Source organism: Stigmatopora argus, chromosome 17 (assembly GCF_051989625.1).
Source record: "Stigmatopora argus isolate UIUO_Sarg chromosome 17, RoL_Sarg_1.0, whole genome shotgun sequence".
NCBI lineage: Eukaryota > Metazoa > Chordata > Actinopteri > Syngnathiformes > Syngnathidae > Stigmatopora > Stigmatopora argus.
The window spans coordinates 9,582,049-9,597,636 of NC_135403.1; the positions used below are offsets into that span (position 1 = coordinate 9,582,049).

Sequence of the window (15,588 nt, forward strand, 5' to 3'; positions counted from 1 at the left end):
TAAACTGTGGTGCAATAACAAGGCGTGCTAAATAAAATGTCTATGAATAAACTAGTGGAATAATTTAGCATACATTTTCTGATTATTCTGTTATTATGAAATCAAAAAAAATTGAAAACAACCATTTCTTTATATAATTTAAGTAGTGCATGACATAAACAGGTTCTGATCAGGTATGTTAATAACACCTTTACATATTTTTCACCTGTGATCTTTTTTTCTGCATACAATAAACGGATACAAATATTTATTCGATGAATCGATACTTTAATTCTTAGTTTCTTCCTGGAGGTATGCATGATTGAAACTTTTGTTTTAGTACTTTAAAAAAAAAAAATCTACCCCACAACTACACATGCATACATTATAGTATGTAGTGTGTACACATACACATATACACATGCATACACACAAATAAATGCACACATATGTATAAACACTACTTTAAGGCACAATGTAGATATTTTAGACAGTTTTGTTGTTTTTATTTGAATTTATAGTCTCACTAGATCTGAGAAGAATGTTATTTCAATTTCTGTGTTATATTTTGCGTCTAACAACTGACAGCAGTCACTTGAGCTTGAACGATCACTTGTCAACAGATTGAATTTGACTTTATTACGACATACAAGTTCGATTGATTACACCATAATGACTCTATTTTCCATAATATTCCATTTTTTTCGACCTGGTCAGTCGTCATAGAAAGTCAATCTTGCTCTTAGGTCACGTGACACATTTGTTTACGCTCTTTTCCACAATTGACGTAAGACTGCTGCAATCTTGCTGTTAGATGTGTAAATAAATAGACGAATTCCAAAGATGGAGTCCTCAGATTATGAGGATTTTTTTTCATTTTTCCTCCCCGACGCTCGAGGCAAAAAAAGTCGCACTAAAGACTAAGCGGGACCCGCCCAATGACAGCTCCGATAGGTATAACTCCTCTTTTTTTTTACCAACCTCGGTCCAAGAATGGAGCTTTTTTGGAAGTTTTCTTGCGGGCGTCGTTAGATCAACTTATTTGGAGCAATGTCGTGCTGGAAAAAAAGACAGAAAAGGAGTTCGTCGGAGGATTTGGCTCGTAAACAACAATCGAGGAAAGTTTTTAAAGAAAACGGGAAACAGATGGGTGAGTTAACCTCACTTATTCCCATATTTCTGGGAACTGTCTTGGTTAAAGAAATGATTTAAAAAAGCTTTTAAAGTGCCTCGGGTATCAATCTGAAGTCAAAATCTGAATTCAGAATCAGATCAAAATCTAAAAAGCACAAGACAACATTCTTTGATATTTAAAAAAAATATATTATCATAACAGTTATGGCAAGTATTTAAGAATTGAGAAAACATCAAATGCTGCCATTGTTTCTGTACCAGTATGACCAGTGCCAAAACACACCAGATTCCTGTTTTTTGGTACTGGTTTTGCTGGTATAGAAACCAGCATATGTTGGATTTCTTGGCAGTGTTACTCTGTTCATGCATAGAATAGGGCTTAAAATGGCCAAAATGATGATTTGTTGCATGAAAAAGTTGACTTCCAAGGTATCATTTAGATAAGATACTGTTTTTTTCAACAATAACAAACAATAGTGTTCATTTCAACAGTTAACAAAAGAGTACAGTGACATTTAATCAATTTGTGACCTTTGTAATTCTAGTGACTGTAATGCATTCCAGTCGTTTATAGTCTGTAAATGTGCAAAACAGGACATCTAATCATATTTTCCATGACTTCTCTGGAAATGCAACATCAAAAAATAAACAATCAAGTGATGTTTCAGAATTTGTTTGGCAAGCTTTCCACAAAAAAATGCGGAAGTACTAAAAGCTAAAACACAAGGGAACTAAGGGTTTATATCTATTTGTCAGATTGAAAGTGCATGATCCTTAATCTGGTGTTAGCCTGAAAAAAAAATCACTCATATGATTTGTATTAAATATGAGTCACACGAGTGAGTACAAAGGCATGCGATTCTCTCTGTTAAACTTGGCATTCGAATTGCACATCTTCTTTGCTTGATTTCATTCAAAATGCACGAGAATCTAAGATGGCTTAACCGGCCAAAGTGGGGGCAAAAATGTCAGCAATGTTGTTATTCTGCCTACGACCCTCGCGCCTTTTTTCCCCTCGCAATTCATACCTCGACAAGACAATACTTGCATTCTATCCTCAAACTCCCACCAAAAAGTTGAGTTATATAAACATACAATGACACCTAACCTTTATTTCTATTTATCTGATTATCCCCCATTCAATATGATTTTCCCAATACACGTTTACCACAAAGTGACACGTGATTTGACCCAAAAATAGCTGTTGATCTTACGATGTTGGTCGATAAGTCATAAATTGTTGCTCATGTCCAATTCCACAGTAAAAGTTGATAGTGCTAAATGCAGAATTAAGATTAATGTTGTAGAATGACCGGCTCATATTGTTCTAATACCAATACAATTGTTGAAATAATGCAAAGTGAACCACCATGTAATGCAAGTAAAAATAAAACTCACTGTGAAATTGACAGTCGGAAGTCTTGATGATTCTGGGTTCGAATCTCCGATTTGTTCATAGCATCTCAAACAGTGTCAACTTTGATAGGAGACCAGTCATTTGTGATCTTAACGAGAACAAGGGTGAAAAGTATGGCTGGTTATCATCATGTTACATGTATTGGTCATAATTTTGTCCTTTTCCTCCTTAGGTATGGACAGCGACCCGGATCTGCATTTTCTTATGGTCGGCGGTATGCTGACCAAAGTTCGGTCGCATTCGTGGCAGAAAAATCGCTTCTACCGGCTGCAGGAGGACTGCAAGACTGTGTGGCATGAGTCCAACAAGATCTTCAAACGCAAAAACACGTGTGAGTACACCAAAATATTTTGTTCTGTGTTCTGTGTAAACACACCACCAAGAAGAACAAAAAAATGGACAAATGCCATATTTATAATGATTGGAAAAAAGTCTGACAGAGGTTTGTTTTGAATGGCCTTCTCTCTTGTGGCACAGAGGACATATTTCCCCGCCTCCAACGAAGTTTTTCCATCCAAATTCTCAAGTGTTGCCCAAATTCTGCCCTTTAAGATTCCAATGTGTGTGAGCAGTCCGCTGAGAATGAGCTTTTTGGGTGGGTAACAAGAACAGAGACTTACATCGCCTCAAACTCAAAGATCTGCTGTTCTATACGGTTTTACAGTCATTCGAGCCTTTTAAAACGGCGCCTAACTAGCTGAGATCATGGATGTTTTTCCATACATGGAGCTGCTCAATAATGAAGTCGGAATAGTGTGAAGAGGGAAATTCTTGCATTTCACAAAATGTCTTTCATCCCTGCAAATGTCATTTCTTGTTTTCATCTGCTTTTGAGCGCATCAAACGAGGGCAGCAGAGTGGGCGGGGGAACTGAAACCTCAATTTGTTCGGGGAATTTAATACTCTGCTTCACCACAAATGAGAGAGTTTAGTAATTGTTTACCACTGCAACCACTTTTGTTAAGCAATTTTGTCCACCCATCGTTTAAAATACATGTGCACCAATACAGTATATTGCTTTTCACATACTATTCACCTATAATAGCAAATGCTACTCCCATTTTTCACTGTGTTTCGTGCATGAAAACGCAGACACACACTGCTTCCTGTTGATAGCGAAGACAACATGTTTCTGGCACATTTCAATGTACATGCGGCCGACAATGTCTAGTTTGAGGAAGGAAGTTAACTCCATGACTTATTTCTGTTTCTCGCCTCGACAGCTTGTCATGTCACAAATGAAGAAGTTCCCTAAAAATTCCACTGAAATGAACTGCCAGTAGGCATATACTTAATTGTACTGATTTTGAATGACACCATTTGACCTTCTTCATTTAGTTTCCGTGAACGACATCGAGTCAGTACGGGATGGCCGTCGGTCCGAGGCTTTCAGCAAGCACATCGACCCGAGCGAGGAAGATCGTTGCTTCTCCATCGTTTTCAAGGGTCGCAAGAAGGTCCTTGATCTGATGGCCGACAATCAGGAGGACGCCAGTCAGTGGGTCAAAGGCTTGGAGAAAATCATGAGCAACATGCGCAACCTCAGTCGGACACAGCAAAGCGAGCAGTATCCTTGGATAAATGGCCTCGGAGGTTACGTTAAATGAGTTTGAGTGGAATTATACAATCCTTGCATCCGACCGCTAGCTGGATCATCGACTGCATGCACAAAGCCGACAAGAACAAGGACAACAAAATGAACCTGAAGGAGCTGAAGCGCTTCTTGCGACACGTCAACATCGAGGTGGACGACGTGTACGCGGAAGAGCTTTTTAAGGTGGGCATAAATATTGAATTTGGGGAGAGCATCTAACTAACACCCATTGTCTCGTAGAAATGTGATCATTCCAACTCGGGCCACCTGGAAGACGAGGAGATCAAGACGTTCTATGAGCTCCTGACCCACCGGGAAGAGATAGACGTCATCTACGCGAAGTACGCTGAAACGGACGGTCAGCTGAGCGCACGGGACCTGCTTAACTTTTTGCTCAACGAGCAAAGGGAGAAGGCGAGCATGTCAGATGCTCTCAGACTGATTGAAAAATACGAGATGGACGAAACAGGTCAGTACACATTGGTGGAAACTTAGCGGGAACATTTTTGTCATCCTCATCCTCACCTGGAGTGTCCCTTTAGTCAAACAGAATAAGCACATGAGCAAAGATGGCTTCCAGATGTACCTCCAACACGAAGACTGTGACCTTTTAAACCCAGCTTGCAAGAACGTCTACCAGGACATGACGCAGCCACTTAATCACTACTACATTTCATCTTCGCACAACACCTATTTGACCAAAGACCAGCTCAAAGGACCGAGCAGCACTGAAGCCTACATCAGGTATTTTTAAAAAAAAACAAGATATTTTTGGGGGAGAAATTGCAGCAAGTCTTAGACATTGAAGTAAAGTTTCTCATTTTGAATTCAGAGCTTTGATGAAGAGTTGCCGCTGCGTAGAACTGGACTGTTGGGACGGGCCCGACGGGGAGCCTGTTATCTACCACGGATACACACTAACGTCCAAAATCCTCTTCCGGGATGCCATCGAAGCCATAAAAGACTATGCATTCAAGGTGTTTTACAGATTTTACACAGAAAAATCATGTTGGTTAACTTAGTATAGTAGGGAACGTTTTCTCACTTAACTACAGGGCACTTGGTCTGCCTTTGCTGTAATGCTGTAGACTTTTTCCCAACTAAAGGAACGCTTTTGTTTGCTGCAAATCGTTGCATTGCGTTTGTTTTGGCGGCATACTTATCCAGTGCCATCTTCATACAGACATCAGACTACCCGGTCATCCTGTCCTTGGAGAACCATTGCAGCGTGGACCAACAGAAGGTCATGGCCCAACATATTATGTCCATTCTAGGGGATGCCTTGGTCTCGCAGCCCCTTGGGGACTTTGTGCCCTCCAACTTTCCATCACCCGAGGTTAGCACTTTTCTTATTCGGGATGTTCCTGTAGGAGTTTTACTGGAACCAGGTTATGGAGATGAGCTTCCGCGTTGTTCCAGGAGCTCAAGGGCAAGTTTCTGATCAAAGGAAAGCGGCTGAACAAACTGGACGCCGCATTCAGCAACAATAACACCGTTTTGGAAGACACGGTATCCGAAGAGGATGAGGCGGCGGAGCAAGAGGCTGGACAAAGCACCCCCAAAAAGGTTTGCAAAGTCCTAGGAAGGCCTTTAAAGAAAATGTATTAATACTCAAACACTATGTATCTTATAGAGGGAATCAGTGAATAACAAATAATCAGAAAAAAATCATTTTGAAGAACCCATTGGTTTCAAAAATACATTTTAGCAACTGGAGAAGAAAAAAAAACATAAAAGCTTTTGTAGCAGGTTAGAAGTGTTTGTAGACCGAGCGCATTTTAAAGGTCCATTTTTTTAAGATGAAGAGGAAAAACAGCCTTACCTTTTAAAAGTCAATACAATTTGTCACACATTCATTACGATCACTACTTCCTCTTCAGAATTCAAAGATTAAACTGGCAAGCGTGCTGTCCGACATTGTTGTCTACTGCAAGAGCGTCCACTTCAATGGTTTCGAACATGCCACGGAAAAGCTGGAATTTTATGAGATGTCCTCCTTCAAGGAAAGCAAAGCTTTCAGTTTGGCTGAGAACTCAGGTGAGAGATCTTAGCCCTTTTCTTGACCCCCTTTCTTAGATGATTACAGGAAAAAAATGAAAAAAATTACATTTAAAAAACAAAACCCTTATGTGTCACTTAAAACTAAATGTATTTCGACCAATACTGAACAGCCACGTCGTTCATCCATCACAACATGGACAAGCTGAGCCGGATCTACCCAGGCGGTTCAAGAACAGACTCATCTAATTACAACCCAGTGCCCATGTGGAATGCTGGTTGCCAGATAGGTGTGGACCCACCCTTCATTCCAATTCCATTGAAAATAATCTAATAATTATATAAGTAACATTCCCTATGGTTTGGCAGTGGCACTCAACTTCCAGACGCCCCAGAAAGAAATGCACCTCAACCAGGGACGCTTCCTACCCAACGGCATGTGCGGCTACATCCTCAAGCCGGAATTCCAAAGAGACCCCACCTCTGAGTTCGATCCCAACGATCTTACTGATGGACCCTGGTTGAGGAGGAAAATCCTTCATATCATGGTGAGGCTACTACGGCTAAATACATTTCTCTATTATCTTTTATCCTGCCAAAATACTTTTTCCTCTGACGTAAAATGATTTTCCTCATGTTATTTGCAATGTAAGACAGGAGGAATGTTCTGTTTTTAGAAAAAAAATATTTTATATTATATTCAAATAACCTAAAAAATAAAACTACAGTAAAAAATGGAAATGCAGAGATTATATAATGTCACTAGGAGTGCCACATTGGTCCAAAGATTCAATCCTGATATGAAATAATAAAATTAAAGTGTTAACTTACTGTATATGTTTTTGAAAATCAGATGGGGAAAAAGCATTCATTAAAAAAAACACGTTTACCATTATCATTTGGTAACACGGTATTTAAAAGAAATCCATTTACCCAATAAATCCTGATGAAAAAAAGATAGATCTTCATTTCTGTGGGTTAAAAATATTTTTTTTAGGTTAAAAAAATATAATGAATTTTTATGTAGGTGATCTCAGCTCAACAGCTGCCTAAACTGAACGTGGATAAAAAAACATCCATCGTGGACCCTTTTGTGAGGGTTGAGGTGCACGGCGTCCAGGTGGACAACGCCAGCAAGGAGACCCACTACATAACCAACAATGGTGAGAAACTCTCTTACGTGGCAAAATGTCCCGTGTGACACGCTAAAATACTTGGTAGGGTTCAACCCCATGTGGAATGAGCGCTTCCAGTTCCACATTTACGTCCCCGAGCTGGCCCTATTGCGATTGGTGGTGGAGGACTACGACGCCGCGTCGGCCAATGATCTCATTGGCCAATACTGCCTCCCACTCAACTGCATACAGAATGGTAATTGGAAGCTAAAATCCCAAACAATGCTCCCTTCTATTTTGAATTGTTCTCTTTCTTTCCAGGTTATCGCCACGTTCCGCTCTTGAACAAGAACGGCGATGTGATATCGTCGGCGGGCCTTTTTGTGCATATCATGCTCCTGGACCCCCCCGAGTAGTGCTTTTTTTGACATTTTTACCAATTATTGTTATTTTTTAATGCGATAATGCATAATAACACAACCAAGATGAATAAGTAAAGAGAGTATTCAAATGTATTCGTCACACTGGTGACAATAAGCTCCGGTTGGGTAGGAGAATACTGAAGATAATACTAGTATTTAATTTATATGGATTCTGAAAAGCTTTACCAAAGCTTTTTTAGCACTGTTTTTGTCTAAATAGATGATCTTAATGTCCATGAGGAGTGTATGAACAAGCATGATATGACTTATTTTTGTTACATTAACACAGAAGGACACAATGTTAAGGGTTTTTAAGATTCATGTGAAGTAATCAATTCTGTATTAAAATATATCACGTTTTAATGTACCCACAACTGTATCTATTTACTATACTTTTACACTACTTCTATAATAAAACCACAAGTATCAGCGAGGTGTTGCCATTGTATTTTATTCAAGCACTTCACACATCAATTAGTGCATATGGTGCAAATGTATCAACAAAGAACAAATAATTTCATTTGATTAATTAATAAATATTACAAGGAGTAAAGATTAAAGCGTTGAGTGGGCCCTTCTTGGCCCACCACTCTAAACTACCTTCAGCAATTCAAGATGAAAAACTTGCAATCCCCATTATTCCGTTTGACTGTTAAAAAAGCCCCGCCTTCTTTTTCATCTCGTTTTGTCGCCACGTCGGCAGGCGCTGGAATTCCAGGCGGTCCACGCCGAGCAGCCGCTCAAAGTCGCCGTCCGACAGGAAATTCTGCGATCGGGAATGTAGAGTTAGAGATCACTTACCCTAAAACAAGCACTTTGTGCCCTCTGACCTCTTTGTGGCAGGGGTCCACCCCCGGGGGGAGGTCCGAAGCTGGCTTGTTGACGAGGTCCTCGGGACCCAGGTGGTCTCCAGATAAAGGGTATGACGTGGTCGGGCTAGTGGCGTGGGGTGATGAATCCCCTAAATGACTCCTGTAGGCCAGCGGGGGGCTCATGGGGGCCCCGGGAGCCTGGTAACCATCTCTGCCCGAAGTCAAAGTGTTGTTGTTCAGGTTCTGCGGTGTATGACAGGACATAGTTTGACTAAAATGCTGAAATTTAGTAAGAAATTGCGAGGAATCCTAGATTTTCTGTCACCACTCACAATACTGACTTGAGAGAGCGACGCCTCTTGGTTCAGCTCCTTCTTAATCTGATTGTAGGATTTTCCCCCCTGTTGACAAGATCCAAGCAAACTGTTTCACCATCTTTATCGCTTTAAATGCTCATGACAATTCTTCACTCACACTCCACTTGTGGGGGTCCCATGCATTAAACCAGCCCGTGAACGTAGGCGGTTCGCAGCCCTGTTTGACAGAAATCATGGGCGTGTCCGGGTCGCGGCCCGCCGGGTGGGTTCGCAGATACTCCCGGGCGCAGTTCCACGCTTCTTTGGTCTCGTACTCGTTGGCCGAGACGCCCATCCACAAGAAAACCTGGTGGGAGTGCACAATTTATAACAGGCTGTTTTCATTTTGAAGGGTATTTGGGTCCCTTTTTGAGAAGTATTTGAGTGCTCACCTCCTCCCAGGTGTCCAGCAACATGACGTCCTCCTCGTCAAGATCGCTTTGCGCAAAGTCGGCCACCTCGGTCATCCTAAACTGACCCGTCTGATTGGAGCATTCAAAGAGACGAGGGCTGTGAAGAGGTTCCTCCACCTGGAAGCTGGCATAAAGAACTCATTTCTTCTTGTGTCTAATTGGCTAAAAGGTACAAATTCAAATCATTATTTCCTTACCTCTTGTCACTAGCATAAGGAGCCTTCCCTCCCAAGGCTACCCAGAATTCCGCAGGTTCCTGACCTTCCATGACCACCTGCTTTTCCCGCTTGGAGAAGACGTCAGCAAGGGCTCTGCCCATCAACCTCTCGTCCCCGTTGCAACCCTGGAAAGCAAAAATCATTTGCTTCAAAAGCAGACATTTTAACGCGAACAGCGCGGATGGGAGACGCCAGCCCACCTTTCCGTACCACAGGAAGCACGAGTGCTCGCTGTCGAGCAGGAAAACATCGTTGGAGTTGAGAGACGACGCTCTGGCCGGGACCTCAGTTGCCTTGGTATTCAACTCGTTAGTCCCCCGGACCTGGAAGAGTCTATCTCCGGCCACAGGGTTGACCACGCCAGGTCGACCAGTCCCCCCCTTCAAGCAAACACACGTCCAGGCGTTTGTTTACTCTAGTAAATAAGCCCACCATTGCTTATTAACTCGCCTTGCTTTGATTTTTCAAATGTTCCTATTTGTAGGACGTATTATTGTTTGTCTACCTCTTATTGTTTCCCTTTATCTTTAATTTAGTACTGAACTACTTGGTTAAAATATTTTATATGGTTCTATATACCTTCAAAATTTCATTTCAATTGTATTGTTTTTTTAATTTATACATATAAAAAGTATTTTTCTAATCACAATTTTTACAAGATTAATGATAATTAATGAATGATGATCGTACCATGTAATGTAACTATGATTGAAGTAGTATAATTTTATTCATTTAACGCATTTTTGGCAAATTATTTTCCCAGTGTACTGCTTGTACAGTTTATATATCATTATATAAAATGATCAAATATATAGCTAAAATTTCCTTTGGATTATTTTTGCATAACAGAAAGACAAATCTTTGTAAATAAAGTATAGTTTTGTAAATCAAGCTTGGAACATTAAAAATATATATTTGTACTTGGGTACTTTCCACAACTGACAAAACGCACCTCAAAGATTATAAGTTTGCCTTTAAAAATGGCCAGGAAATGTCGGGGCTCCTTTCCCATAGTCACCCTGACTTGCACTGGGGTGCCGTTATACTTGACATCAACATGCACCGCCTGATACGCGCAAGCCGTCACCTCGTCTTTCGTGGCGTGGCGCCCCTGGACAACGACAAATCATTTCAGGTCAACAAACATAAACGGGAATATGCTCGCCGGGAAACAAACCTGCCACATGTAGAGAATGTGCTGCTCCCGGTTTGAAACGCGATACGTGTACAGCACCAAGTAGCAGTCTCCTCCGTAGAACTGTCCGTAGGATCTCGGCTCGACCTCCGCCAGCTCCACATTCTCGATACGCCACACCTGATAGACGCATCATTTCTATCTGTGTTTTGAAGAATCCCGTTGAACTTCTGAAGTCAGCTTTCCAAATCCCACCTTGACGTCTCCCGAGCCGTCGTCCACCATGCGTTGCTGCGCCGCCAGCTTGGGATGCCCGTGGAGCTCCAGCACGTCAAACTTTACCTGGTCCACCTTTGCTGGGGGGTGAAAAATTGGGGAAAACATCTAACAGTGTTTTGTACATGCAAAAAACGGCGTCTTATATTTGGGCCAATACCAATATGTTTGCTTTTTTATATATGAATGTCTTATGTCTTTTAGTATTAATAATTGTTCCTTTTTATTTTTGAATGCACTTTTTTTTCAGATATTCGACTAATCTTTCTTTTCATTATTATATATAGGCATTTTTTATTTGACTGTTTATACCAAATAATTTCAAGTCAATTTAAGGAATTTTTCAATTGTTTTTAATTTATTTATTTTTTCTTAATCTTTCAAAGTCATTATGTTGGCATGCTGTGATTGCAGGCTTACCTATCTTTCCCACATTATGCGTGTTGCCCAGTCCCCGCGTCGTATTCTTGTCCCTCCAGCTCTTGAACAGGTGCTTAAACATGGCTGACTCGCCACCCTCGCACATCACCTCCACTCTGGTGCTCGCCGGGTAGTTCTTGGCTTTAATATAACCCTAGCGCACCCGCAAAAGAACAGATGAAAAGTACATTCATTTAAACAAAATCATGTAAGTCTGAAGGGCCCACGACTCACCACCGCCCGGTTCATGGCGCCCTGTCTCTCCTCTTTGGAAGAGTTTTTCCCTTTCCATACAATCACACTGGAGCCCCCGTTGTCCAAGAGGTAGCAGTCCTGACATGGAATCAGTAAAAAAATTCAGATAAAAAGTGACTAGTAGATTCCATAGAAGGTGCAAAAAGAAATTTTTACAGAGGACTGAAGTAGATCTTGGGTTAGGGGCTGTGTGGCCACCTCTTGAACGACCATATTCCCACTGACGTCGTAGATACTGAGGAGAAGCAAAAGTTGGTACCATAGCGGTATTTCAGTACCTTCATGTTTAGAAGTATAGAGTTTCTGAGCACTTACTGGTAGAGCCTGACGGTGGCGTTGTGCGCCTGGAGGGTGTCATCGTCGGGCACAGCGGTCTTGACCGGGGCGCTCCTTTGACCCAGCGCGTCCGTCATTGTCTTCATGAGTTCGGGCGAGTCGCGCTCGTCCCCGCCCTCCACGACTCCGATCTGAGCCCGGCCGCCTCGCTCGCGGTCACGGATATCCTGAGCCAGCAAAGTGGCCTGGGAGAAACCATAAACAGGTCAATTCGACATTCAATTGTGCATTTACATACATCTAAACACCCTAAAGAATTTAAAATGAATTAATATTGAATATGAAATACACATTAAATAAACATTGAAAGACAAGTATTTCCATGAAAAAAACTTTTTGTATTGAAACAAAATGACTTTCCCTTTAGTCATGGTTATTTTGATAGTTTTATTTAGGTGCCCCCAATTGAAGTGGTTGGTCTACCTTGAGCTTTTCTCTTGTGTTGCTCTTCTCTCCATTCCATTGCACAATGCTTTTGCCTAGATCCAGCAGGAAGATGTCGCCTGTATTAAAGCTTTTCCATGATACATCCACCTGCACCCAAACATAAACAGACATAAAATAGCCTAAAGTGTCACTATTAAGAGAATTTTTCCAACACGGTCGGTACAATATCCCACAACTGCTGCTATATATTAATGTGTTTTTTCCTACCTCTGTGGCCGTGACATGCTTGCGACCCTTGACATGCAGCAGGCGCTGGACGTTGTAGGTGTTGGTGTCTACGTGGTCAAAACCTGAAGCCACACCTCCCTTTTTGTAGCTGTACAAGAGAAAAAGCAGAGTAAAGTTCACACCAATAAAACAAAGCCCACAAAACCTTGGCGCTGCTCACATATGTTTTTCGAGGTTGCAATTTTGACTGCCAGAAGTCTTTTTAGTTTTATTCAGCAACATACAAACATTTCTGGAGGTTTTTGGCGGGATGGAGAAATATATTTTGGTGGTATATATGTATATATATATTTTTAAATATATTTTGGTTATATTTTCACTTTAAATAATTATAAAAATGAATTTAACAATAACAAAATAAATATTTACCCTTTTAATAAATTGTGCAGAATATTTATTAGAGATTACATGGTTATATAAAATACTGAAAAATATATTGAATATCATATCTTCAAAATACCACGGTCAACGAGGTTGTACACTCACATGACGCCATTTTTGAAGTAACTCTTGAAGCGAGGCGACTCGTATCCCTGCACCTCCCTGTGCTGCACCGGCGCCCCTCCCAAGTACTCGTCCAGCTGGGAGACGTAGATGGCTGCCGCGCCCTGCTCGTCCTGCGACGAAGCCTTTCCGATCCAGTAGTGGATGTCGGCCGTGCCCAAGTTCTGACTCATCTGGTTGGTCAAAGCGGTTCAATCCCAGATTGTCACGTTTACGTGGTGTTTTGAAGGCCATATGTGGACATGAGGATGGGAAAGGGATCTGAAGTACTTACATGCAGAATAATATAACAATCGCCCTCAAAGAAGTTTCCAAAACTGTGGGGCACCACAGGCACCATTTGCAGCTTCTGTTGGAAAAGAGAAGGAACAAATTGTATAAATTGAATCACCTCCATTTGAAATAAATAAAAGAAGGCTGACATTTGCTTTCTAGGATGACTCACGTTAATGGTCCATATCTGCAAGCCGGGTTTTCTGTTGACACTCCTAAAGGCATCTTTATTGCTCTCATTCATCATAACGTGTACTGTGGACTGAAGCATACAAATGGATATAGTATCATTATCATTTGGTATATGCTGGATATAGATATTTTTTTAGATATGTATTTTTTTTTCTTTGCTTATTCTGACAGAGACAGATGGTGGCAGTAAAGCATAAAACCACCTGATTGTCACTAATGACTGTTCAAACCAGTCATGATTGCAATGTCGATAAGCAACGGCGCCCAATGCAAAGTCAACGCAAATGCGCCAACTACAATATTGCACATTGCATCATCATTTCTCCCAAAGTTGTGAGATAAGATAATCTCAACCACACCTTCATTAGGATCATAGTGTACTGAACTCTTATCATATCATAAATAAATGACACTAAGTGAAATTATATATGATAAGAACACAAGTAACGGATAGAAAAGGTTATTTAATAACTTAAGAATGTTACATATCCACCATTACTTACATAAAAGATCTATACACCCATTCAAAAGCCAGATTTTGTGGCAATAAAAAGTGAGTCTCAAATGAATCATTTACAAATCTTTGATCTACTAATATGACCTATAACCTATACAACTCAAAAATGGAGTGGACGGAAAATATACTGAGATAATTAGGTTGCACATACCTAAGTGCACACCCTCTAATAAACCCTCTAACCCTTGATGAAACAAACTACGATAAACCCTTTAAGTACTGCAAACCTCCTCTTTTCCTGACATTTGATATAATGCTACAATACTCCCTTCATTTAAAGTTGTACACACTTTGCATCCCAAATTATCTCATTTTTTTGTCTCTACTTACTTTAAAATTTGTTTATCTGTGTTCAGAATGTAGACATTTTTGTCCATTTTTCTATTCATTTACAGACATAACAGTATACATGTAAACATATGCATATGTATACAGTATAAAGGCCTGAATATATAATATACATACCTACTGTATACGTACCGTCCTCCACTTTCTGTTCCCAAGGGAATAGACTGAGTGCACAATAGAAAAGTCAACAATAAAGCGCAGGTTTTCATTAAGTGCTGTTTACCTTCACAGTTAGCGCACACAAAAGAGCAGCTGGGACAGTAAACTGATCTCATTTAAAAAACTTATGAAGACACACAAAAAAAAAACTATCAATACTTTGTTCATGCAACAGGCAGGACTGGTTTCTTTTCATTTAACTCAAACTTGTCATATCTGCCACTACAATTATAAATCAGTTTAATTCTGTACTTCTTTGAATATACAGTACTAAATATGACCTAATAAAAACACACTGGGTACTCTTTACAAATGAGTAGACGACAATCCTACCTTTTTAGGTGGTGAAGATTCCAAAAATAAATCACCAGCTCTACCTTATGTGCTGTGTGTGGAGACTATATTTACTTCCACGCCCACTCCCTGAACACACCTGCAATTTCCTGTCACCTCATTCATAGACGGAAGGTGCTGCAAAGTGCAAGCTTTACAAAAGAAAGCACTGTCTAACAATGTGAAAATGTCATATTAATAATGATGAATAATGAGAAATTGGATATTCCATTCATAATCCACATGGGAAGACGTGTGTCCTCCGTGATAGGATGATTCCATTATGAGAAAATATACTCTTATTGCATTATGAAAAGAATATCCACTACAATATTGCATGACTCCGATGTGAAGTCACAATGTAAGTTTGATTTAAAGTAAGATAAATTCCAAATTAAACTCCCAATATAAGAAAAACATACCGTTGTCATGGATTTGAAGGCTGCCGCCACAGTTGTGATCATAATGATGGTGCGTTGACTTGATTTGTGAGGCCAAAAATATCAAGCTTGTACAATAAGAGGCCCTGTAAAAGAAACAATAGGCTCAGCAGAGCCAAAGCTAACAGTTTAGCAGGCATATCACATGAGGAGCCTAAGCTTCTCTGGGTTGCACATTAACCACTTGACATCCATCTGATTTCGGGGGCTTGCAGATCATCGAATGGCGCCATCTTCCATAATTGTCTCACGATGGCTTTACGTTCA

The 15,588-nt window shown here is 40.6% G+C and overlaps 2 protein-coding genes across 4 annotated transcripts; one reads left to right on the forward strand and one right to left on the reverse strand.

Moving 5' to 3' along the window:
* The first annotated feature begins 763 nt into the window (after nt 1-763).
* plcd1a (phospholipase C, delta 1a) lies at nt 764-8,092 on the forward strand. Its single transcript, XM_077623936.1, has 15 exons — nt 764-1,129; nt 2,703-2,861; nt 3,869-4,097; nt 4,178-4,307; nt 4,365-4,593; nt 4,667-4,868; nt 4,957-5,101; nt 5,308-5,460; nt 5,544-5,690; nt 6,005-6,161; nt 6,296-6,412; nt 6,492-6,670; nt 7,150-7,285; nt 7,344-7,493; nt 7,559-8,092. Exons 1-15 carry the CDS (start codon nt 1,030-1,032, stop codon nt 7,651-7,653), a joined length of 2,328 nt encoding a protein of 775 aa, XP_077480062.1. The 5' UTR covers nt 764-1,029; the 3' UTR covers nt 7,654-8,092.
* Nucleotides 8,093-8,094: 2 nt separating this feature from the next.
* Nucleotides 8,095-15,360, reverse strand: vill (villin-like). Of its 3 annotated transcripts, XM_077623931.1 has the most exons (21): nt 14,882-14,926; nt 14,507-14,553; nt 13,505-13,594; nt 13,334-13,408; nt 13,042-13,232; nt 12,535-12,643; nt 12,304-12,414; nt 11,860-12,065; nt 11,701-11,779; nt 11,524-11,622; nt 11,290-11,443; nt 10,849-10,949; nt 10,636-10,773; nt 10,411-10,569; nt 9,659-9,838; nt 9,438-9,583; nt 9,220-9,364; nt 8,946-9,134; nt 8,804-8,872; nt 8,490-8,714; nt 8,095-8,425 (listed from the first exon to the last, which is right to left on the reverse strand). In XM_077623931.1, the coding sequence occupies exons 3-21, from the start codon at nt 13,577-13,579 to the stop codon at nt 8,312-8,314; spliced, it is 2,565 nt and encodes an 854-aa protein (XP_077480057.1). In that variant the 5' UTR covers nt 13,580-13,594; nt 14,507-14,553; nt 14,882-14,926; the 3' UTR covers nt 8,095-8,311. The 3 variants fall into 3 exon arrangements, with proteins under 3 accessions (XP_077480057.1, XP_077480056.1, XP_077480055.1); XM_077623930.1 differs by lacking the exons at nt 14,507-14,553; nt 14,882-14,926 and adding an exon at nt 15,304-15,360 and having other exon boundaries at nt 8,813-8,872; XM_077623929.1 differs by lacking the exons at nt 14,507-14,553; nt 14,882-14,926 and adding an exon at nt 15,304-15,360.
* Nucleotides 15,361-15,588: the final 228 nt, after the last annotated feature.

Excerpts from the sequence above, each read along its gene's own strand:
- plcd1a (XM_077623936.1), top strand. The coding sequence starts at position 1,030 with ATGTCGTGCTGGAAAAAAAGACAGAAAAGGAGTTCGTCGGAGGATTTG. Across the intron at positions 1,130-2,702 it reads AGAAAACGGGAAACAGATGG|GTATGGACAGCGACCCGGAT; the intron begins GTGAGTTAACCT and ends TTTCCTCCTTAG. Across the intron at positions 6,671-7,149 it reads GGAAAATCCTTCATATCATG|GTGATCTCAGCTCAACAGCT; the intron begins GTGAGGCTACTA and ends ATTTTTATGTAG.
- vill (XM_077623929.1), bottom strand. The coding sequence starts at position 15,345 with ATGATCACAACTGTGGCGGCAGCCTTCAAATCCATGACAACG. Across the intron at positions 11,444-11,523 it reads GCGCCATGAACCGGGCGGTG|GGTTATATTAAAGCCAAGAA; the intron begins GTGAGTCGTGGG and ends CGGGTGCGCTAG. Across the intron at positions 9,584-9,658 it reads GCTTCCTGTGGTACGGAAAG|GGTTGCAACGGGGACGAGAG; the intron begins GTGGGCTGGCGT and ends TTTGCTTTCCAG.